At 50.4% G+C, this 23,442-nt stretch overlaps 1 protein-coding gene across 1 annotated transcript in view; it reads right to left on the reverse strand.

Annotated features, from left to right (window-relative positions):
* Nucleotides 1-23,442, reverse strand: part of LOC132591060 (protein-glutamine gamma-glutamyltransferase 2-like) — a 153,341-nt gene that overhangs the window by 94,792 nt on the left and 35,107 nt on the right. The window contains 3 exon segments of the mRNA XM_060263946.1: nt 1,514-1,642; nt 10,478-10,596; nt 13,339-13,581. Coding sequence (XP_060119929.1) covers nt 1,514-1,642; nt 10,478-10,596; nt 13,339-13,581 — 491 coding nt within the window.

Consider the following 23,442-nt stretch of genomic DNA (forward strand, 5'->3'; position numbering starts at 1 on the left):
AATCCGTTGCAAAACGAAGGAGAGGAATTGCAGATTGGTACCTCGCCCTTCTCTCTGAATCAGAGACCCAGAGCGGCTTACAATCTCCTTCACCTTCCTCCTCCGTAACAGCCGCTCTGCCGGGTAGATGGGGCTGAGAGAGCTCTGACAGCAGCTGCCCTTTCAAGGACAACTCCTGGGAGAGCTCTGGCTGACCCGAGGCCATTCCGGCAGCTGCAGGTGGAGGAGTCGGGAATCAAACCCGGTTCTCCCAGATAAGAGTCCACGCACTTCAACACTATACCAAACATTGCCAAACATTGCGATTTCTCTCAAGCTGATAGTGGGAATTGCCATCAAGTTTCAGCTGATTTCTGGCAAACGCATCAGATCTTCAAGGCTAAAGACGTTCAGAGGTGGTTGGCCATTGCATGCCTCTGCGTAGCAACCCTGGGCCTCTGTGGAGGTCTCTCATCCAAATGCTAACCAGGAGCAACCCCTCCTTAGTTGCTGAGATCTGAGGAGACTGGGCTAGCCCGTCAGGGCAAAAAAAAGGTCAGGGAAAACATTCAGAGACGGTTTTGCATTGCCTGCCTCTGCGTAGCAACCCTCGACTTCCCTGGCGGTCTCCCATCCAAGGACTAACCAGGGTTGACCCTGCTTAGCTTCCAAGATCTGACAAGATCAGGCTAGCCTGGGCCGTCCAGGGGAGACAAACAGACATGGCCCAGAGATCACTGCCCCAGAGATAAGAACATAAGAGAAGCCCTGTTGGATCAGGCCAGTGGCCCATCCAGTTCAACACTCTGTGTCACACAGTGGCCAAAAAACCAGGCACCACCAGGAGGTCCACCAGTGGGGCCAGGACACAAGAAGCCCTCCCACTGTTGCCCCCCACAAGCACCAAGAATACAGAGCATCACTGCCCCAGAGATAAGAACATAAGAGAAGCCATGTTGGATCAGGCCAGTGGCCCCTCCAGTCCAACACTCTGTGTCACATAAGAACATAAAGAAGCCATGTTGGATCAGGCCAAAGGCCCCTCCAGTCCAACACTCTGTGTCACATAAGAACATAAGAGAAGCCATGTTGGATCAGGCCAGTGGCCCATCCAGTCCAACACTCTGTGTCACATAAGAACATAAAGAAGCCATGTTGGATCAGGCCAGTGGCCCCTCGAGTGCAACACTGTGTCACATAAGAACATAAGAGAAGCCCTGTTGGATCAGGCCAATGGCCCCTCCAGTCCAACACTCTGTGTCACATAAGAACATAAGAGAAGCCATGTTGGATCAGGCCAGTGGCCCATCCAGTCCAACACTCTGTGTCACATAAGAACATAAAGAAGCCATGTTGGATCAGGCCAGTGGCCCATCCAGTCCAACACTCTGTGTCACACAGTGGCCAAGAAACCAGGCACCATCAGGATGTCCACCAGTGGGGCCAGGACACTGGAAGCCCTCTCACTGTGCCCCCCCCATCCCTCCAAAAAGCACCCAGAAGCACCAGTCTGCTCTGGAGACTTCTGACTCACCATGGCGCTCACCACCCGGCTGATGTAGACGGGGCTGTTGCGACGGGAGCAGTCCCGGTCTTGGTTCTGGAAGAATTTGGGGTTCGTGTCCAGCAGCTGAAGGCTGATGTCCAAGATTTCATCCTCAAACTAGTGCAGGAGAAAGAGAAGAAGAAGATATTGGGTTTATATCCCGCCCTCCACTCTGAATCTCAGAGACTCAGAGCAGCTCACAATCTCCTTTAACTTCCTTCCCCACAACAGACACTCTGTGAGGTGAGTGGGGCTGAGAGGGCTCTGACAGAAACTGCCCTTTCAAGGACAACTCTGCCAGAGCTCTGGCTGACCCAAGGCCATTCCAGCAGCTACAAGTGGAGGAGTGGGGAATCAAACCCCATTCTTCCAGATAAGACTCCTTGCACCTAAGAAGTAGAAGATATTGGATTTATATTCTGCCCTCCACTCTGAATCTTAGCGTCTCAGAGCAGCTCACAATGTCCTTTAACTTCCTTCCCCACAACAGCACCCTGTGAGGTGGGTGGGAATGAGAGGGCTCTCACAGCAGCTGCCCTTTCAAGGACAACCTCTGCCAGAGCTATTGCTGACCCAAGTCCATTCCTGCAGCTGCAAGTGGAGGAGTGGGGAATCAAACCCGGTTCTCCCAGATAAGAGTCCGCACACTTAACCACTGCAACAAACTGGCTCTCAGTGAGGTGGAGGAAGAGACAGAAGGTGTGGGGTGGGGTGGGTGAGGAACTGAGGCATGAGAATCCCAGGGGGTGCAAGGGAGTGGCGTCATGTTTCGGGGGGGGGGAGCTTCCGTTAGAGAGTCGCCTCCACATTTTACCTGCTGAGTTATTGCAAAAGTCATCTGAGGACAGACCTCAGGACAAAGACATGCAAACAGTTCCAAGAAACTAGACAGATAACTATCCTGTTGCGGGGTAGGTTGGGATATAAGCAGAAAGAAAGAAAGAAAGAAAGAAAGAAAGAAAGAAAGAAAGAAAGAAAGAAAGAAAGAAAGAAAGAAAGAAAGAAAGAAAGAAAGAAAGAAAGAAAGAAAGAAAGAAAGAAAGAAAGAAAGAAAGAAAGAAAGAAAGAAAGAAAGAAAGAACCTCAGAAGAGCCCTGCTGGATCAGACCAGGGAGGGTCCATCTAGTCCAGCCTCCTGCCTCACACAGTGGCCAGCCAGTTCCTCTGGAGGGCCAACAACAGGGCAGAGAGGCTGAGGCCTTCTCCTGAGAAGAACCTCAGAAGAGCCCTGCTGGATCAGACCAGGGAGGGTCCATCTAGTCCAGCATCCAGTCTCACACAGTGGCCCGCCAGTTCCTCTGGAGGGCCAACAACAGGGCAGAGAGGCCAAGGCCTTCCCCTGAGTAGAACCTCAGAAGAGCCCTGCTGGGTCAGACCAGGTAGGGTCCATCTAGTCCAGCCTCCTGTCTCACACAGGGACCACCCATTTCCTCTGGAGGGCCAACAACAGGGCAGAGAGGCCAAGGCCTTCCCCTGAGAAGAACCTCAGAAGAGCCCTGCTGGGTCAAACCGGGGAGGGTCCATCTAGTCTAGCATCCTGTCTCACACAGTGGCCAGCCAGTTCCTCTGGAGGTCCAACAACAGGGCAGAGAGGACAGGTCTATCAGTGGCTATTAGCCACAGTGACTAAAGGGAACCTCCACATTCAGAGGCACACATTCCCTGAATCTCAGAGCTAGGAAGCAACATCAAAGGAAGACCTCAGCCTCCCTGCCCTGTAGTTGGTCCTCCAGAGTAACTGGCTGGCCCCTGTGTGAGACAAAAGGCGGCCTGTCAAGACAGAAGGCTGGACTAGATGGACCCTCACTGGTTTGATCCAGCAGGGTTCTTCTGATGTCCTTATGAAGGCCTCGGCCTCTCTGCCCTGTTGTTGGCCCTCCAGAAGAACTGGTTGGCCACTGTGTGAGACAGGAGGCTGGACTAGATGGTCCCTCCCTGGTCTGATCCAGCAGGGCTATTCTGATGTTCTTCTCAGGGGAAGGCCTCAGCCTCTCTGCCCTGTTGTTGGCCCTCCACAGGAACTGGTTGGCCACTGTGTGAAACAGGAGGCTGGACTAGATGGTCCCTCCCTGGTCTGATCCAGCAGGGGTATTCTGAGGTTCTCAGGGGAAGGCCTCAGCCTCTCTGCCCTGTTGTTGGCCCTCCACAGGAATTGGTTGGCCACTGTGTGAAACAGGAGGCTGGACTAGAGGGACCCTCACTGGTCTGATCCAGCAGGATTCTTCTGAAGTTCTTAGGAATACCTCAGTCTCTCTGCCCTCTTGTTGGCTCTCCAGAGGAACTGGGTGGCCACTGTGTGAGACAGGAGGCTGGACTAGAGGGACCGTCACTGGTCTGATCCAGCAGGGCTCTTCTTCGTTTCTTATGAAGGCCTCAGCCTCTCTGCCCTGTTGTTGGCCCTCCAGAGGAACTGGGTGGCCACTGTGTGAGACAGGAGGCTGGACTAGATGGACCCTCACTGGTTTGATGCAGCAGGACTCTTCTGAAGTTCTTATCAGGGGAAGGCCTTGGCCTCTGTGCCCTGTTGATGGCCCTCCAGAGGAATTGATTGGCCACTGTGTGAGACAGGATGCTAAACTAGATGAACTCCCACTGGTCTGACCCAGCAGGGCTCTTCTGAGGTTCTTATGAAGGCCTCAGCCTCTCTGCCCTGTTGTTGGCCCTCCAGAGGAATTGGTTGGCCACTCTATGAGACGGGATGCTGGACTAGAGGGACCCTCACTGGTCTGATCCAGCAGGGCTCTTCTGAGGTTCTTATGTCCTGTTAGGCCTTCTTCCACTTTCTACAGTCTTTCCAAAAGACTGCTGTTGAAACGTTCTTGCACACTGTGGGGATGGAGCAAAACCTCAGCGTGGAAGCAACAAAAAAAGTTTTGCAGAAGTGGTGCTAATTTAGTCCTGCCTCTGTAGTCGGATTCAACAAGCACAAAGGTTCAAGAAGCACGAAGAAGCAGCTTCCCAGGCAGCTCCCGGGCCTCTTTTATCTCAGCAGTCAGGAAGGCTGTGGTTGGCGGCCTGTCAAGTTCACGCTTCTGGCCCGCTTGGGCAGGGCAGATTAGAGATTCCTAGAGGCCCATGGAGATGCCTCCCCTCTGGGGCCCCACAGAGGGATGAGAGAAGACAGCCCTTGGGGCTTCTCTGCAGAACAACACAAACCCCTGTTCAGTAAAGAGGAAAAGTGCATTTCAAGGAAGGAAGCACGGGCGAGGAGAGGGGGGAGGAGAATGCAATAGGCTTCCCAACCCTCCCGCCCTGGCGGGGGACCCCAGGATTTCCACCCTCTTCCCCCGCTCCCCAAAAAAATGGAAGCGGGGGGAGAGGAGGGAAACGGCGCCGGGAAGCATGCCAAGCCGCCCGATCCCCGCCCACCGCAGTTGCTCCTCCAAGATGGGCCCAGGCTGAGCCCATCTCGGAGGAGCAGCCAAGAGGCGGCAGCAGCGCAGGGGAGGACGAGGCAAACCAGGAGTATGGCGAGCCGTGAATCCGGGCCCTTCTAGGACCCGGACTTGCGGCTCGCCACGCCCCCGGCCTGCCTCCACCCCCCCCCTCCGCTTCCACCCCAGAGGCGGAGCGGGCGAGGCCGCCACGCCACGGCCGCCTCTTCTCTGCTCGCCGTGGCTGCTCCTCCGAGATGGGCTCAGCCTGGGCCCATCTCGGAGGAGCAGCCACGGCGAGTGGAGAAGAGGCAGCAGCTGCGGGTCAGCTCGCCACGCTCCCCAGCGCCGTTTCCCCCCCTCCCCCTAGCTTCACCCCAGTGTCTCCTGGCTCCACCCCCAAAGTCTCCTGGCTCCACCCCCAAAGTCCCCAGGCTCCACCCCCAAAGTCCCCAGATATTTCTGGGGTTGGACTCGGCAACCCTAGAATGCAAAGTCATTTAGCCTTGGAAGATTTTGTTAGGATCAACCAGGCATGGAGCAACTGACTGATTTGCCTTTGCTTGGAACACTTTTTGCTGTCCAAGAGCTCTGGGTAGGGTTGCCAATCCCCAGGTGGGGGCAGGGAATCCCCTGGTTTGGAGGCCCTCCCCCCCCACCGCTTCAAGGTCGTCAGAAAGGGGGGGGGGTGGAAATGTCTGCTGGGAACTCTATTATTCCCTATGGAGATTGATTCCCATAGAAAATAATGGAGAATTGATTTGCGGGTATCTGGGGCTCTGGGGGGGCTGTTTGTTGAGGAAGAGGCACCAAATGTTCAATACAGCATCCAGTGCCTCTCCCCAAAATATCGCCCAAGTTTCAAAACGATTGGACCAGGGGGTCGAATTCTATGAGCCCCCAGAAAAGGTGCCCCTATCCTTCATTATTTCCTATGGAAGGAAGGCATTGAAAAGGTGATGGCCCTTTAAATGTGATGGCCAGAACTCCCTTTGGAGTTCAATTATGCTTGTCACAGCCTTGATCTTGGCTCCACCCCCAAAGTCTTCTGGCTCCACCCCCAAATTCTCCTGGTTCCACCCCCAAAGTCCCCAGATATTTCTTAAATTGGACTTGGCAACCCTAGTTCTGGGATTTATGACCACTCGATGATAAAGTGCTTTTGAAGTCATAAAATGCTTCAAAACATTTATTGCAACCCTTCTCTGTTAAAGGTCTGGGATGAAGAGCCTGTGGATTTAGGGGGAGGGGTTTGTGAGTTCCCTGCATTGTGCAGGGGGTTGGACTAGATGACCCTGGAGATCCCTTGCAATTCTAGGATTCTATGATTAGGAAGAACTTCCTGACCGTCAGAGCGGTTCCTCAGTGGAACAGCCTTCCTCCTCGGGAGGTGGTGGGCTCTCCTTCCTTGGAGGTTTTTCAACAGAGGCTAGATGGCCATCTGACAGCAATGAAGATCCTGTGAATTTAGGGGGAGGTGTTTGTGAGTTTCCTGCATTGTGCAGTGGGTTGGACTAGATGACCCTGGAGGTCCCTTCCAACTCTAGGATTCTATGATTAGGAAGAACTTCCTGACCATTAGAGCAATTCCTCAGTGGAACAGGCTTCCTCCTTGGGAGATGGTGGGCTCTCCTTCATTGGAGGTTTTTCAGCAGAGGCTAGATGGCCATCCGACAGCAATGAGGATCCTGTGAATTTAGGGGGAGGTGTTTGTGAGTTCCCTGCATTGTGCAAAGGGTTTGACTAAATGACCCTGGAGGTTCCTTCCAACTCTTCTATGATTCTAACAGGCTTCCTCCTTGGGAGGTGGTGGGCTCTCCTTCCTTGGAGGTTTCTAAACAGAGGCTGGATGGCCATCTGACAGCAATGATGGTCCTGTGAATTTAGGGGGAGGTGTTTGTGAGTTCCCTGCAGTGTGCAGGGGGTTGGACTAGATGACCCTGGAGGTCCCTTCCAACTCTAGGATTCTATGCTTTAACTGGGCTCTCTTTCCTGGGAGGCTGGATGGCCCTCTGACAGCATTTAGGGTCCTGTGGATTGAGGGGGAGGGGCTTGTGAGTTCCCTGCATTGTGCAGGGGGTTGGGCTAGATGACCCTGGGGTTCTCTTCAAACTCTGTGATTCTAGGATTCTAAGTGCTGCCAATCCCCAGTTGGGGCAGGGGGGAAAGGTGATAACCTCCGTGAAAGACCAGCCTCCAAAATAAGTACAAAATATATCTGTGCTTTATAAATAGAAACAAATTATAAAGCATAGATATATTTTGTACTTATATTCGGGGCTGGTCTTTCGCGGAGGTTCTCACCTTTTCCCCTGGCTCCATTTTTTCTGCGATTCTCTGTTGGTTGCCAAATTTCTGGTTGGGGGCAGGGGATTCCCTGGTTTGGAGGCCCTCCCCCCATTTATGTTGAGGCTAAGCAGGAAGTGTGTTAAGGCCGTCATTTTTGACTGCTGTTTGTGACACACTTCCTACTTAGCCTCAATATAAATGTTTATGCTCCTGCTAGGGCTGCAACAAGTAAACCAAGTGAAACCCAATAGCCCCGGATTAAGTGCGCCACCAAAAACCCTACCTACTCCCATCTAATCCTACTTAAGTAAGGAAACTGAGCCTGATATGCTGCTCTGAGAGAGGCCTGCCGTCTAGGGTTGCCAACCTCCAGGTGGGGCCTGGCCGTCTTCAGGAACTACAACTGATCTCCAAGCGAAAGAGATCAGCTGCCCAGGAGAGCTTTAAACAAGTTGGAACTTCATTCTGGACACAGCAGTACTGAGGGGCCGTTTCCATAAGATTCCGCTAGAAGACAGGATCTGTCCGTGCGGCCTGGAGGAGGTTGATACTGTTCCCCATCTTATTCTGAACTGTCTTTTCCACACAGAGGTAAGGTACAAACTTCTGCGGAACCACCTAATGTTAGCTGAATCTTTAAATCAGGCCCAAGTCATGCACTTCCTCCTAGGGGACGGGTGTGATCAACTTTCCCTGGATCTTGCTAAGTTTCTATATGTTTCCGACCTTGACAGGAAGAAATTTAACACTGCTTGTATTTGAATGAAAGTTGCCCTTAGTTAAGTATTGCCTACATCAGATAATTTTATTACTACTTTGATGGTTGTACATAGTTATTATATTCTTATGTGATATTTTAGCTTGGTGTTGTGTTGTGTTGTATTGTTATTGACGTGTTGTGTTGTTGTTGTTGATTGGCCTAGAGCCGTATTAAACTGACTGACTGACTGAAGTTGGAACTGTCTGGGTCAGTGATGCCCTGTATTCTTGGTGCTTGGGGAGGGGGGGCAAAGTAAAAGGGCTTCTAGCCCTACTTGTGAACCTCTGGATGGCACTTTTTTTTGGATTTATATTCCGCCCTCCACTCAAGAGTCTCAGAGCGGCTCACAATCTCCTTTATCTCCGTCCCCCACAACAGACACCCTGTGAGGTGGGTGGGACTGAGAGGACTCTCACAGCAGCTGCCCTTTCAAGGACAACCTCTGCCAGAGCTCTGGCTGACCCAAGGCCATGCCAGCAGGTGCAAGTGGAGGAGTGGGGAATCAAACCTGGTTCTCCCAGATAAGAGTCCACACACTTAACCACTACACCAAACTGGCTCTCTGTGAGGGATTCTGACCACTGTGTGACACAGAGTGTTGGACTGGATGGGCCATTGGCCTGATCCAACAGGGCTTCTCTTATGTTCTTATGTGACACAGAGTGTTGGACTGAAGGGGCCACTGGCCTGATCCAACATGGCTTCTCTTATGTTCTTATGTGACACAGAGTGTTGGACTGGAGGGCCCTTGGCCTGATCGAACAGGGCTTCTCTTATGTTCTTATGTGACACACAGTGTTGGACTGGATGGGCCATTGGCCTGATCCAACAGGGCTTCTCTTCTGTTCTTATATGATACAGAGTGTTGGCCTGGAGGGGCCATTGGCCTGATCCAACAGGGCTTCTCTTATGGTCTTATATGATACAGAGTGTTGGACTGGAGGGGCCATTGGCCTGATCCAACATGGCTTCTCTTATGTTCTTCTGTGACACAGAGTGTTGGACTGGATGGGCCACTGGCCTGATCCAACATGGCTTCTCTTATGTTCTTCTGTGACACAGAGTGTTGGACTGGAGGGGCCACTAGCCTGATCCAACATGGCTTCTCTTATGTTCTTATGTGACTCAGAGTGTTGGACTGGATGGGCCACTGGCCTGATCCAACATGGCTGTGTCACATAATAACATAAGAGAAGCCATGTTGGATCAGGCCAGTGGCCCCTCCAGTCCAACACTCTGTGTCACATAATAACATAAGAGAAGCCCTATGGGATCAGGCCAATGGCCCCTCCAGTCCAACACTCTGTGTCACATAAGAACAGAAGAGAAGCCCTGTTGGATCAGGCCAATGGCCCATCCAGTCCAACACTCTGTGTCACATAAGAACATAAGAGAAGCCCTGATGGATCAGGCCAATGGCCCCTCCAGTCCAACACTCTGTGTCACATAAGAACAGAAGAGAAGCCATGTTGGATCAGGCCAATGGCCCATCCAGTCCAACACTCTGTGTCACATAAGAACATAAGAGAAACCCTGATGGATCAGGCCAATGGCCCCTCCAGTCCAACACTCTGTGTCACATAAGAACAGAAGAGAAGCCATGTTGGATCAGGCCAATGGCCCATCCAGTCCAACACTCTGTGTCACACAGTGGCCAAAAAAGCCAGGTGCCATCAGGAGGTCCATCAGGGGGGACAGGACACTAGAAGCTCTCCCACTGTTGCCCCTCCCCCCACGCACCAAAAAGACAGAGCATCACTGCCCCAGACATAAGAGAAGCCATGTTGGATCAGGCCAGTGGCTCCTCCAATCCAACACTCTGTGTCACATAAGAACATAAGAGAAGCCCTGTTGGATCAGGTCAGTGGCCCCTCCAGTCCAACATTCTGTGTTACACAGTGGCCAATATATGTGTGTGTGTGTGTATACACACACACACACACACACACATATATATATATATAACACACACACATATACCATGGCTAATAGCCACTGATGGACCTCTGCTCCATATTTTTATCCAATCCCCTCTTGAAGCTGGCTATGCTTTTAGCCACCGCCACCTCCTGTGGAAGTGAATTCCACATGTTAATCACCCTTTGGGTGAAGAAGTACTTCCTTTTATCCGTTTTAACCTGTCTGCTCAGCAATTTCATCGAATGCCCACGAGTTCTTGTATTGTGGGAAAGGGAGAAAAGGACTTCCTTCTCTACTTTCTCCATCCCATGCATAATCTTGTAAACCTCCATCATGTCACCCCGCAGTCGTTTCTCCAAGCTAAAGAGCCCCAAGCGTTTTAACCTTTCTTCAAAGGGAAAGGGTTCCAAACCTTTAATCATTCTAGTTGCCATTTTCTGCAGTTTTTCCAATGCTATAATATCCTTTTTGAGGTGCGGCGACCAGAATTGCACACAGGCTTATAAACAATAGAGTGATTAACAGACATTCTCACAGGTTGACCAGTTACTGCTTTATCGGTTTCTCACTCTCATGCTACCCGGATCAAAGGACACAAGAACGACTCACCTGCCCAAAATTCCAGGGGATGGAATAGATGAAGGTGCTTGACCCCTGGAAGATGTGGCCATGCTGAGTCAGCACGTACTCATTCCGCTCCTCTTCACTTTCGAGAAAGACAGAATCCACTGCGGAACAGAGAAGCACAGATGTAGCTGTGGCAAAGGCTTGGGACAATAAAGGGGGCAAGCAAGACCTCCCAGGGGGCATCTAAAAGGGATCTGGTTTAAAAATGCATGCCTTGAAGTAAGACAGCAATTGAGCATGTGCAGAAACCCAGGTCGAAAGTGGCTGAAGACAAAAGGGCGTTGGCTCCCTAAGCAGCTCTTTTCGATCTAAAACCATAGTACAGTGGAACAGTCGGTGCAGCACAAGTACCAAGAGACTAAGCTACAGACCCGGTAGGTCCCTGGTTCAAATCCTGCCTCTGCCACAACTATAGTTGCCAACTCTAGGTTGGGAAATTCCTGGAGATTTAGGGGTGCAACACAGAGATGTTGGGGTTTGAGGAGGAGGGGATGCCAGCAAGGTATTACAGTCCCGCCCCCCCCCCCCCCCCAAGTCCTTATCATCTTCTGTTGATTGTCAGGAAGGGGTGCGGAAGAGAAAGCAGAGTTCTGCTGTCCCTGGCTGAAAAGAACCGTCGATTCTTTTTCTTCCCCACCCTCCAGCACTGAGCCCTTCTAAAAAAAGAGACAGTAAACTTATTTCTTTGTGTTGTGAACAGACAATGTTGGCGTGAATCACTCCAGAAGAAGAGGGAGGAAGCATGAGAAATCTTTTGTTGTTCAGCTACACAGTCGAGTCCGACTCTTTGCGACCCCATGGACCAAGTCATGCCAGGCCCTCAGGTCTTCCACCATCCTCCAAAGCCTGCTCAAATTCGTGTTGGTTACATTAGTAACGCTGTCCAGCCATCTCCTCTTTTGCCGTCCCCTTCTTTTGCCTTCTGTCTTTCCCAGCATCAGGGTCTTCTCCAGGGAGTGCTCCCTTCTCATTGGGTGGCCAAAGTCTTTGAGCTTCAGCTTCAGCATCTGACCTTCCAGGGAACAGTCTGGGTTGATTTCCCTTAGGACTGACTGATTGGATCTTCTTGCAGTCCAAGGGACTCTCAAGAGTCTTCTCCAGGGAGTGCTCCCTTCTCATTTGGTGGCCAAAGTACTGGAGCTTCAGCTTCAGCATCTGACCTTCCAGGGAACAGTCTGGGTTGATTTCCCTTAGGACTGACTGATTGGATCTTCTTGCAGTCCAAGGGACTCTCAAGAGTCTTCTCCAGGGGGTGCTCCCTTCTCATTGGGTGGCCAAAGTATTGGAGCTTCAGCTTCAGCATCTGACCTTCCAGGGAACAGTCTGGGTTGATTTCCCTTGGGAATGACTGATTGGATCTTCTTGCAGTCCAAGGGACTCTCAAGAGTCTTCTCCAGCACCACATCTCAAAAGCATCTATTCTTCTGTGCTCGGCCTTCCTTATGGTCCAGCTCTCACAGCCATACATTACTACTGGGAATACCATCGCTTTGACAATATGGACTTTTGTTGGCAGGGTGATGTCCTTCCCAGCATCAGGAGCTTCTCCAGGGAGTGCTCCCTTCTCATTTGGTGGCCAAAGTATTGGAGCTTCAGCTTCAGCATCTGACCTTCCAGGGAACAGTCAGGGTTGATCTCCCTTCGGACTGACTGATTGGATCTTCTTGCAGTCCAAGGGACTCTCAAGAGTCTTCTCCAGCACCACAGCTCAAAAGCATCTATTCTTTTGCGCTCGGCCTTCCTTATGGTCAGCTCTCACAGCCATACATTACTACTGGGAATACCATCGCTTTGACTATATGGACTTTTGTTGACAGGGTGATGTCTTTCCCAGCATCAGGGTCTTCTCCAAGGAGTGCTCTCTTCTCATTGTGTGGCCAAAGTATCTGAGCTCCAGCTTCAGCATCTGATCTTCCAGGGAACAGTCTGGGTTGATTTCCCTTAGGACTGACTGATTGGATCTTCTTGTAGTCTGAGGGACTCTCAAGATTCTTCTCCAGCACCACAGCTCAAAAGCATCTATTCTTCTGCGCTTGGCCTTCTTTATGCTCCAGCTCTCACAGCCATACATTACTACTGGGAATACCATCGCTTGGACTATATGGACTTTTGTTGGCAGGGTGATGTCTCTGCTTTTTATTGTACTGCTCAGGTTCACCATAGCTGTCCTCCCAAGGAGCAAACGTCTTTTAATTTCATGGCTACAGTCACCATCTGCAGTGATCTTGGATCCCAGAAATGTGAAATCTGTCACGATTTCCACATCTTCCCCTTCTATTTGCCAAGGAGTGATGGGACCGGATGCCATGATCTTAGTTTTTTTATGTTGAGTTTCAAGCCCACTTTTCCACTCTCCTCTTTCGCCCTCAACAAGAGCCGTCCTGAGCCTGCCTTGGCGGGGCGAGCAGGGTATAAATTTATTAAACTTGAACATAAACAAGAGGTTCTTTAGGTCCTTTTCACTTTCGGTCATTACTTCCCCATGTTTCCTCTATAGTAGCAGCCTGCATTTCCAACAGATATTCATACAAATTGCCAGGGGTTGAATTCTAGCAGGAGCTCTTTTGCATATTAGGCCACACAGCCCTGATGTAGCCAATCCTCCTAGAGCTTACAAAAAAAGATCCTTGTAAGCTCTTGGAGGATTGGCTACATCAGGGGGTGTGGCCTAATATGCAAAGGTGCTCCTGGCAGAATTCCACCCCTGCAAATTGCCTTCCTGACCACTTACAGCCCATCCCATAACTAAAATCAGCTCAGTCACTGCTACCGGATGGTGTGACGGGGAAGGAGGGGAGTTGAGAAAGCACCTGGACATCACAGGGCTGTTATAAAAGACCCACCTGGGCACCAAGGATTAAAGAGCAGGACAAACTCCCCAAGCCTGAAGCTGGATCCTTGGTAGCCCGTCGAGGCCTCCAGGGTGAAGGTGTAGCGGCCGATCCGGGCGTCTGGAGGGGAGCAGATGGACACGGTCAGGTTGGCTCCATCTTGGCTCTCCACCGCTGAGCTCCACGCTGCTTCTTCCAAGGAGCTGGAGACAGGGAAATGGGTCTTGGTCCCAGACACCTCATTGGGGCAGGGCCCTGTTGGAGGGAACACACAGACATGAACACATGAAGATGCCTTATTCTGAGTCATACCATTGGCCCGTCAAGCGTTCTCTACTTCAACTATCAACCATTACCCAGGGCCATCCTGTGCCACCTAGGTCAAGGCAAGAAGAGATGAACAGAGGTGGTTAACAGAAGAACATAAGAGAAGCCATGTTGGATCAGGCCAGTGGCCCATCCAGTCCAACACTCTGTGTCACATAATAACATAGGAGAAGCCCTGTTGGATCAGGCCAATGGCCCATCCAGTCCAACACTCTGTGTCACACAAAGGTTGGAAAAAACAGGCGCCATCAGGAGGTCCATCAGTGGGGCCAGGACACTAGAAGACCCCCACTGTGCCCTTCCCCCCAGCACCAAGAATACAGAGCATTACTGCCCCCAAACAGAGAGTTCCATCAAAATGCTATGGCTAAGAAGAAGACGATGAAGACATTGGATTTATATCCAATGTGTTTTAACTGTATTTTATTGTATTGATTGTATCTTATTGTAATCATGGTATACACCATGTCCCGTGAGCCACCCTGAGCCTGCCCTGGCGGGGAGGGCGGAATTTATTTATTTTTATGACTTCTATCCCGCCCTTCCCAACAAGTGGCTCAGGGCGGCTTACAACACAGGAATCTAACATAAATAGGCGTTAAACATAAAACATTTAAATATAAACATTAAATCATTTAACACATTAAACCATTTAAAACATTTAGAACATTTAAAACATTAAAAACTTTCTCCAAGCTTTCTCCAAGTTTTAAAAACTTTAAAACATAAAAAACATTAAATAAAAGTTTATTATTATTATAATTATTATTATTATTATTTCCTGCCCTCCACTCCAAATCTCAGAGTCTCAGAGCAGCTCACAATCTCCCTTATTTTCTCCCCCCACAACAGACACCCTGTGAGGGGGGTGGGGCTGAGAGGACTCTCACAGCAGCTGCCCTTTCAAGGACAACTCTGCCGGAGTTATGACTGACCCAAGGCAGGTGCAAGTGGAGGAGTGGGGAATCAAACCCGGTTCTCCCAGATAAGAGTCCGCAAACTTAACAACTACACCAAACTGGCTCTCTAATAGACCTCTGCTCCAGATGTTGAACATGAACATATGAAGCTGTCTTTTACTGAATCAGACCCTCAGTCCATCAATGTCAGTATTGTTTATCCAATCCCCTCTTGAAGCTGGCTATGCTTGAAGTCACCACCACCTCCTAAGAACATAAGAGAAGCCATGTTGGATCAGGCCAATGGCCCATCCAGTCCAACACTCTGTGTCACACAGTGGCCAAAAAACCCAAGTTCCATTAGGAGGTCCACCAGTGGGGCCAGGACACTAGAAGCCCTCCCACTGTTACCCCTCCCAAGCACCAAGAATACAGAGCATCACTGCCCCAGACAGAGAGTTTCAGCAACACGTTGTAGCTAATAGCCACTGATGGACCTCCGCTCCAGATGTTTATCCAATCCCCTCTTGAAGCTGGCTATGCTTGAAGTCACCACCACCTCCTAAGAACATAAGAGAAGCCATGTTGGATCAAGCCAATGGCCCAGTCAGTCCAACACTCTCTGTCACACAGTGGCCAAAAACCAGGTGCCATCAGGAGGTCCACCAGTGGGGCCAGGACACTAGGAGCCCTCCCACTGTGTCCCCCCAAGCACCAAGAATACAGAGCATCACTTGCCCCAGAGAGTTCTAACAATACACTGTGGCTAATAAGAACATAAGAGAAGCCATGTTGGATCAGGCCAATGGCCCATCCAGTCCAACACTCTGTGTCACACAGTGGCCAAAAAAATTTTATATATATATATACACACACACACACTGTGGCTAATAGCCACTGATGGGCCTCTGCTCCATATTTTTATCTAAACCTCTCTTGAAGGTGGCTATGCTTGTGGCCGCCACCGCCTCCTGTGGCAGTGAATTCCACATGTTAATCACCGTTTGGGTGAAGAAGTACTTCCTTTTATCCGTTTTAACCTATCTGCTCAGCAATTTCATCGAATGCTCACGAGTTCTTGTATTGTGAGAAAGGGAGAAAAGTACTTCTTTCTCTACTTTCTCTATACCATGCATTATCTTGTAAACCTCTATCATGTCACCCCGCAGTCGACGTTTCTCCAAGCTAAAGAGTCCCAAGCGTTTCAACCTTTCTTCATAGGGAAAGTGTTCCAGCCCTTTAATCATTCTAGTTGCCCTTCTCTGGACTTTCTCCAATGCTATAATATCCTTTTTGAGGTGCGGCGACCAGAACTGCACACAGTACTCCAAATGAGACCGCACCATCGATTTATACAGGGGCATTATGATACTGGCTGATTTGTTTTCAATTCCCTTCCTAATAATTCCCAGCATGGCGTTGGCCTTTTTTATTGCAAACTTGCACACTGTCTTGACAATTTCAGTGAATTATCTACCATGACCCCAAGATCTTTCTCTTGGTCAGTCTCTGCTAATAGCCACTGATGGTCCTCTGCTCCATATGTTTATCCAATCCCCACTTGAAGCCATCTATGCTCCTGTGGCAGTGAATTCCACATGTAAATCACCCTTTGGGTGAAGTACTTCCTTTTATCCATTCTAACCTGACTGCTCCGCAATTTCATTGAGTGTCCACGAGTTCTTGTATTGTGAGAAAGGGAGAAAAGTCCTTCTTTCCCTGCCTTCTCTATCCCTCCTCTACCACCAACAGGAACAGCTCTCTGCCTTTCTCTAAGTTACAGAGCTTCAAATACTTATCTCTTACCACCTTGTGTAAACTAACCGGCCATTACACGTATGAAGTATATACGAAAAATGTATTAGTGAAGGGGAATGTCTAGTAGATCTGGAACGAATTGTATTGTTATTTCAGACCTATGCCTTTTCAGCTACAGTACCGTGTTGTCCAATTTGTTGCAACTGCATTCCTTTTGCAAGAGGAGTGAAGAGGGAAAGATCTAGCACTTAGGAAGACGGATTGCACTTGGCTCACTGTGACCTTTGGGGAGCAGGATCAGCTGTTTTATGGCACTCAGGGAGGTGCCCTCACAGCCATGCATTACTACTGGGAATACCATCGCTTTAACTATATGGACTTTTGTTGGCAGGGCGATGTCTCTACTTTTTATTCTACTGCCCAGGTTCACCATAGCTGAACTCCCAAGGAGCAAACATCTTTTTATAGGGCAGGATAAAAATCCAAAATCATCTTCTTCTCCCTCTCCCTGAGATCTTGTAGCTCCCAATCATGGGATGTTTATTTCGAGTGAGCAGCTGCCGGAAGAGGATTGATGGGGGATGCAGAGAGAAGAGAACGCGCTCTGCTTGCCGCTGATGAGGCTTCGTGATCTGCCTTTCCTGGAGGTCGCATTGAACAAACAAGAGGGAGAGCTATTTCAGGGCCAGCCAAGGAGGGGCTGGTTTGGTCAATACTCTGCTCTGTCCACCCCCTCTGGAACTGCACAGTGGCTTCTCACTTTCTGGAGTGAGCTGGCATCCAGCGTGCCAATAAAAGGGCGCCAGGTGGGCAGCTGGCACACTCGATCCTTGTCTTGCAAGCGCAGCCCTCCCCTCTGTGCCGTCAAACCTTTTGTGGGTTTTAACAGACGACTCAACCACACCGCTGGAGGGGTGACGGCAGGCCAGTTTTGGCCTTTCTCAGACACATCTCCAAATATGGGTCTTTCCCATCCAAAGCGAAGCGATGGCAGGCTGAAGTTGCCAACTTCCAGCTGGAGGCTGGAGATCTCTGGGAATTACAGTTGAACGTAGGGTTGCCAACTCCAATTCAAAAAATATCTGGGGACTTTGGGGGTGGAGCCAGGAGCAAGGGTGTGATAAGCATCACTGAAGTCCAAAGGGAGTTCTGGACATCACATTTAAAGGGACAGCACACCTTTGAAATGCCTTCCTTCCATAGGAAATAATGAGGGATAGCGGGATCTTCTTTTGGAGATCATAGACCGGGCAGAGAGGCCGAGGCCTTCCCCTGAGAAGAGCATCAGAAGAGCCCTGCTGGGTCAGAGTAGTGGTCCACCTAGTCCAGCATCCTATCTCACACAGTGGCCACCCAGTTCCTCTGGAGGGCCAACAACAGGACAGAGAGGCTGAGGCCTTCATGAGAACACCAGAAGAGCCCTGCTGGATTGCAATTAACTCTTCAATAACTTCTACTTTTACCCTCATAAGAACATAAGAGAAGCCATGTTGGGTCAGGCCAGTGGCCCATCCAGTCCAACACTCTGTGTCACATAAGAACAGAAGAGAAGCCATGTTGGATCAGGCCAGTGGCCCCTCCAGTCCAACACTCTGTGTCACATAAGAACAGAAGAGAAGCCATGTTGGATCAGGCCAATGGCCAATCCAGTCCAACACTCTGTGTCACATAAGAAAATAAGGGAAGCCATGTTGGATCAGGCCAGTGACCCATCCAGTCCAACACTCTGTGTCACATAAGAATATACGAGAAGCCCTGTGGATCAGGACAATGGCCCCTCCAGTCCAACGCTCTGTGTCACATAAGAACATATAAGAAGCCCTGTTGGATCAGGACAATGGCCCCTCCAGTCCAACACTCTGTGTCACATAAGAACATAAGAGAAGCGCTGTTGGATCAGGCCAGTGGCTCATCCAGTCCAACACTCTGTGTCACATAAGAACATAAGAGAAGCCATGTTGGATCAGGCCAGTTTGGTGTAGTGGTTTGGTGTGCGGACTCTTATCTGGGAGAACTGGGTTTGATTCCCCACTCCTCCACTTGCACCTGCTAGCATGGCCTTGGGTCAGCCATAGCTCTGGCAGAGGTTGTCCTTGAAAGGGCAGCTGCTGTGAGAGCCCTCTCAGCCCCACCCACCTCACAGGGTGTCTGTTGTGGGGGAGGAAGGTAAAGGAGATTGTGAGCCGCTCTGAGATTCTTTGGAGTGGAGGGCGGGATATAAATCCAATATCTTCTTCTACTTCTTCTTCCAGTGGCCCATCCAGTCCAACACTCAATCGCACAGGAGCTACAGAGCAAAACCTCTATTTTCTCCATTGGCTGAGGCTCCTCCCTTGAGGAGGGAGGGAGGCAGAGCTTGCTTTGCTAGGCTCTCTCAATCACACAGCAGACCTACAGAGCCAAGCCTCGCTTTCTTCTATTGGCTTAGGCTCGTCCCCCTCCTAGCCCCCTGGGGAAGGAAGGAAAGAGCCAGAGCTTCCTTTACCCAGTTCCCTGGATTCATGGGAGAAATAAAAAAAAAATACCTTTAAAACCAATGAGTGCTAATGTTTTCAGCATATTTTAAGTTTTAAAAAAACCTCTTTAATTGTGTTTGTCTGTGTCCTTTATAAAGTTCATATATCTGTCATCTAATCTTAAATAGGTACATACGTCGCCCAGCCCGACAAGGTCTCATTTATGTCAGATTTGGCCCTCATAGCAAATGAATATAAATCGATGGTGCAGTCTCATTTGGAGTACTGTGTTCAATTCTGGTCACCGCACCTCAAAAAGGTTATTCAAGCATTGGAAAAAGTGCAGAAAAGGGCAACTAGAATGATTAAAGGTTTGGAAGACTTTCCCTATGAAGAAAGGTTGAAACGCTTGGGACTCTTTAGCTTGGAGAAACGTCGACTGCGGGGTGACATGATAGAGGTTGACAAGATTATGCATGCGATGGAGAAAGTAGAAAAGAAGTCCTTTTCTCCCTTTCTCACAATACAAGAACTCGTGGGCATTCAATGAAATTGCTGAGCAGTCGGGTTAAAACGGATAAAAGGAAGTCCTTCTTCACTCAAAGGGTGATTAACATGTGAAATTCACTGCCACAGGAGGTGGTGGCGGCTACAAGCATAGCCAGCTTCAAGAGGGGATTGGATTAAAATATGGAGCAGAGGTCCATCAGTAGCTATTAGCCACAGTGTGTGTGTGTGTGTGTGTATTGGCCACTGTGTGATACAGAGTGTTGGACTGGAGGGGCCACTGGCCTGATCCAACAGGGCTTCTCTTATGTTCTTATGTGACACAGAGTGTTGGACTGGATGGGCCATTGGCCTGATCCAACACAGCTTCTCTTCTGTTCTTATGCGACACAGAGTGTTGGACTGGATGGGCCACTGGCCTGATTCAACAGGGCTTCCTTATGTTCTTATGTGACACAGAGTGTTGGACTGGAGGGGCCACTGGCCTGATCCAACAGGGCTTCTCTTATGTTCTTATGTGACACAGAGTGTTGGACTGGATGGGCCACTGGCCTGATCCAGCAGGGCTTCTCTTATGTTCTTATGTGACACAGAGTGTTGGACTGGAGGGGCCACTGGCCTGATCCAGCAGGGCTTCTCTTATGTTCTTATGTGACACAGAGTGTTGGACTGGATGGGCCACTGGCCTGATTCAACAGGGCTTCCTTATGTTCTTATGTGACACAGAGTGTTGGACTGGATGGGCCATTGGCCTGATCCAACACGGCTTCTCTTCTGTTCTTATGCGACACAGAGTGCTGGACTGGAGGGGCCGTTGGCCTGATCAAACAGGGCTTCTCTTATGTTCTTATGAGTTTGACACCCCTGCTCTAAAATGTGGAAAGTGACGGGTTCAAAAGAGGCCACACACTCCCAACCACACCTGGTGGAAAATCCCCACTGGGCAGAGGTCACTTCTGCTCCGTCACTTGGCATGCGCAGGTAGACCGTGACTGCAGGCCAGACATGCTTCGGTGAGGTAGGGCGGGATATAAATCGAATGAAATAAAATAAATAAGACACAGTTCTCCTTTCTCTGGCTCCCGAGCTGTTTCTGCCAAGCAGCAGGAGGCTCTGCGGACGTCAGGTTTTCAAGGTTGCCGTCTCTCTCCAGAGCCTGCTTCCCCTTCCTTCGCAAAGACAAACAGGCCAGCCAGGGAGAATTGCACAGTCATGGTTTGTGCCTGCCCTCTCCACCCATCCGCCCACCACGACTGGCATCTTTCACTGAACAGGGCATTCCGTTGTCTGCCCGTCTCTGCCTTCCGACACCGAGAGCTGGGGGAGTCCTCGCTCCCGTCGGATTGCCAGAAGATGGCAAGAAAATGGCCAGCCTCTTTAATAAAGGCTCAGCTGAGGTTTTTCATGACTGCCATGGCTCAGTGGAAGAGCTTCTGCGGGGCACACGGAAGGTCCCAGGTCCAATCCACGGCATCTCCAGTTAAAAGGGCCAGGCAGGAGGTGATAAGAAAGGCCTCATCCGAAATAGGGTCCAATCGAAGAAATATCCGGGGACTTTGGAGGTGGAGCCAGGAGACTTTGGGGGTGGAGCCAGGAGACATTGGGGGGGAGCCAGGAGACTGTGGGGGTGGAGCCAGGAGACATTGGGGGTGGAGCCAGGAGCAAGGTTGTGACAAGCAGAACTGAACTCCAAAGGAAGTTCTGGCCATCAAGGGACCGCGCACCTTTTCAATGCCTTCCCTCCATTGGAAATAATGAAGGATAGGGGCACCTTATTTGGGGGGCTCATAGAATTGGACCCCCTCGTCCAAACTTTTTGAAACTTGGAGGGTGTTTTGAGGAGAGGCATCGGATACTATGCTGAAAAATTGGTGCCTCTATCCCAAAAACAGCCCTTCCATGAGTCCCAGACACCCACAGGTCAATTCTCCATTATACCCCTGGGAATTGAACATACGAAGCTGCCTTATACTGAATCAGACCCTCGGTCCTTCAAATTCAGTATTTTCAACTCTGACTGGCAGCGGCTCTCCAGGGTCTCAAGCTGAGGTTTTCCACACCTATCTGCCTGGACTCTTTTTAGTTGGAGATGCCGGGGATTGAACCTGGAACCTTCTGCTTACCAGGCAGATGCTCTACTACTGAGCCATCATCCCTCCCCAATTGGTCTCCATAGGGAATAATGGAGTGCCCAGAAGACATTCCCCCCCCCTGCTTTCTGAAGACCCTGGAGGGCCTCCAAATCAGGGGATCCCCTGCCCCCACCTGGAGATTGGCAACCTCAGCTTGAGACCCTGGAGAGCAGCTGACAGCCAGAGTAGACAAGACTGTGCTTGATAGACCAAGGGGGGGGGCAGTCTGGTTCAGTAGAATGCAGCTTCATGCGTGTTCAAGTAGCATTGCCTAAGAACATAAGAGAAGCCATGTTGGATCAGGCCCATGGCCTATCCAGTCCAAGACTCTGTGTCACATAAGAACATAAGAGAAGCCATGTTGGATCAGGCCAGTGGCCCCTCCAGTCCAACACTCTGTGTCACATAAGAACATAAGAGAAGCCCTGTTGGATCAGGCCAGTGGCCCCTCCAGTCCAACACTCTGTGTCACATAAGAACATAAGAGAAGCCCTGTTGGATCAGGCCAATGGCCCCTTCAGTCCAACACTCTGTGTCACATAAGACCATAAGAGAAGCCCTGTTGGATCAGGCCAGTGGCCCCTCCAGTCCAACACTCTGTGTCACATAAGAACACAAGAGAAGCCCTGTTGGATCAGGCCAGTGGCCCCTCCAGTCCAACACTCTGTGTCACATAAGACCATAAGAGAAGCCCTGTTGGATCAGGCCAGTGGCCCATCCAGTCCAACACTCTGTGTCACATAAGAACATAAGAGAAGCCCTGTTGGATCAGGCCAATGGCCCCTCCAGTCCAACACTCTGTGTCACTTAAGAACATGAGAAGCCCTGTTGCATCAGGCCAGTGGCCCCTCCAGTCCAACACTCTGTGTCACATAAGAACATAAGAGAAGCCCTGTTGGATCAGGCCAATGGCCCATCCAGTCCAACACTCTGTGTTACATAAGAACATGAGAGAAGCTATGTTGGATCAGGCCAGTGGCCCATCCAGTCCAAGACTCTGTGTCACATAAGAACATAAGAGAAGCCCTGTTGGATCAGGCCAATGGCCCATCCAGTCCAACACTCCGTGTTACATAAGAACATAAGAGAAGCCCTGTTGGATCAGGCCAGTGGCCCATCCATTCCAACACTCTGTGTCACATAAGAACATAAGAGAAGCCATGTTGGATCAGGCCAGTGGCCCCTCCAGTCCAACACTCCGTGTCACACATCGGCCAAAAAACCAGGTGCCATCAGGAGGGCCAGGAAACCAGAAGCCTTCCCACTGTTGTCCCTCCCCTCAGCACCAAGAATACAGAGCATCACTTGACCCAGACAGAGAGTTCCAGCAATACCCTGTGGCTAATAGCCTGTGATGCACCTCTGCTCCATATTTTTATCCGATCCCCTCTCGAAGCTGGCTATGCTTTCAGCCGCCACCACCTCCTGTGGCTGTGAGTTCCACATGTTAATCACCCTTTGGGTGACGAAGGACTTCCTTTCATCCATTCTAACTGGACCGCTCAGCAATTTCATGGAGTGCCATTGAGTGCCTGGTAAACCCCATGCGCGTGAAGCCCCTGTTAAAAGGACAGGACACTTTCCCCTCCAGGCTGTGGCTGCCAAAAGCGACCCCAAATACTTAAGAGCTAACAAGGACAAGAGACCTGCGCCTCCCTCCTTCAATGGGACTGGGGGGGTGCTTTTGGGATTACGTGAGCAGGAGCTGCCTGCGAAGAAACATGACCCGCAGGAAGAGTCCCCACCACACACACACACCCCTAACAGGAATAACTTTTCTCTCCACCTCCTTGTTCCCAAACAAAGTTGAAAAGTTCTCTTCTCCGTTCAGACAGCTGCCAGTTCAGGGCCGTGAAGAATTCCAGGGTGGAGGATTTGGGGCTTTTTCCATGGTCACAGGAGCTGCTAGTCTTGCTTTGCCCAAACACCGTCTCCTCCCACCACCCACCCTCCCACCCCAGTTGCTTATAAATAAAGCCTGGCCTTTGTCCTCCTCCCCACCCCCCACCCCTCCAGGGCAGGCGTGTGGGCATGACA

This window comes from Heteronotia binoei, chromosome 2 (genome assembly GCF_032191835.1).
Source record: "Heteronotia binoei isolate CCM8104 ecotype False Entrance Well chromosome 2, APGP_CSIRO_Hbin_v1, whole genome shotgun sequence".
NCBI lineage: Eukaryota > Metazoa > Chordata > Lepidosauria > Squamata > Gekkonidae > Heteronotia > Heteronotia binoei.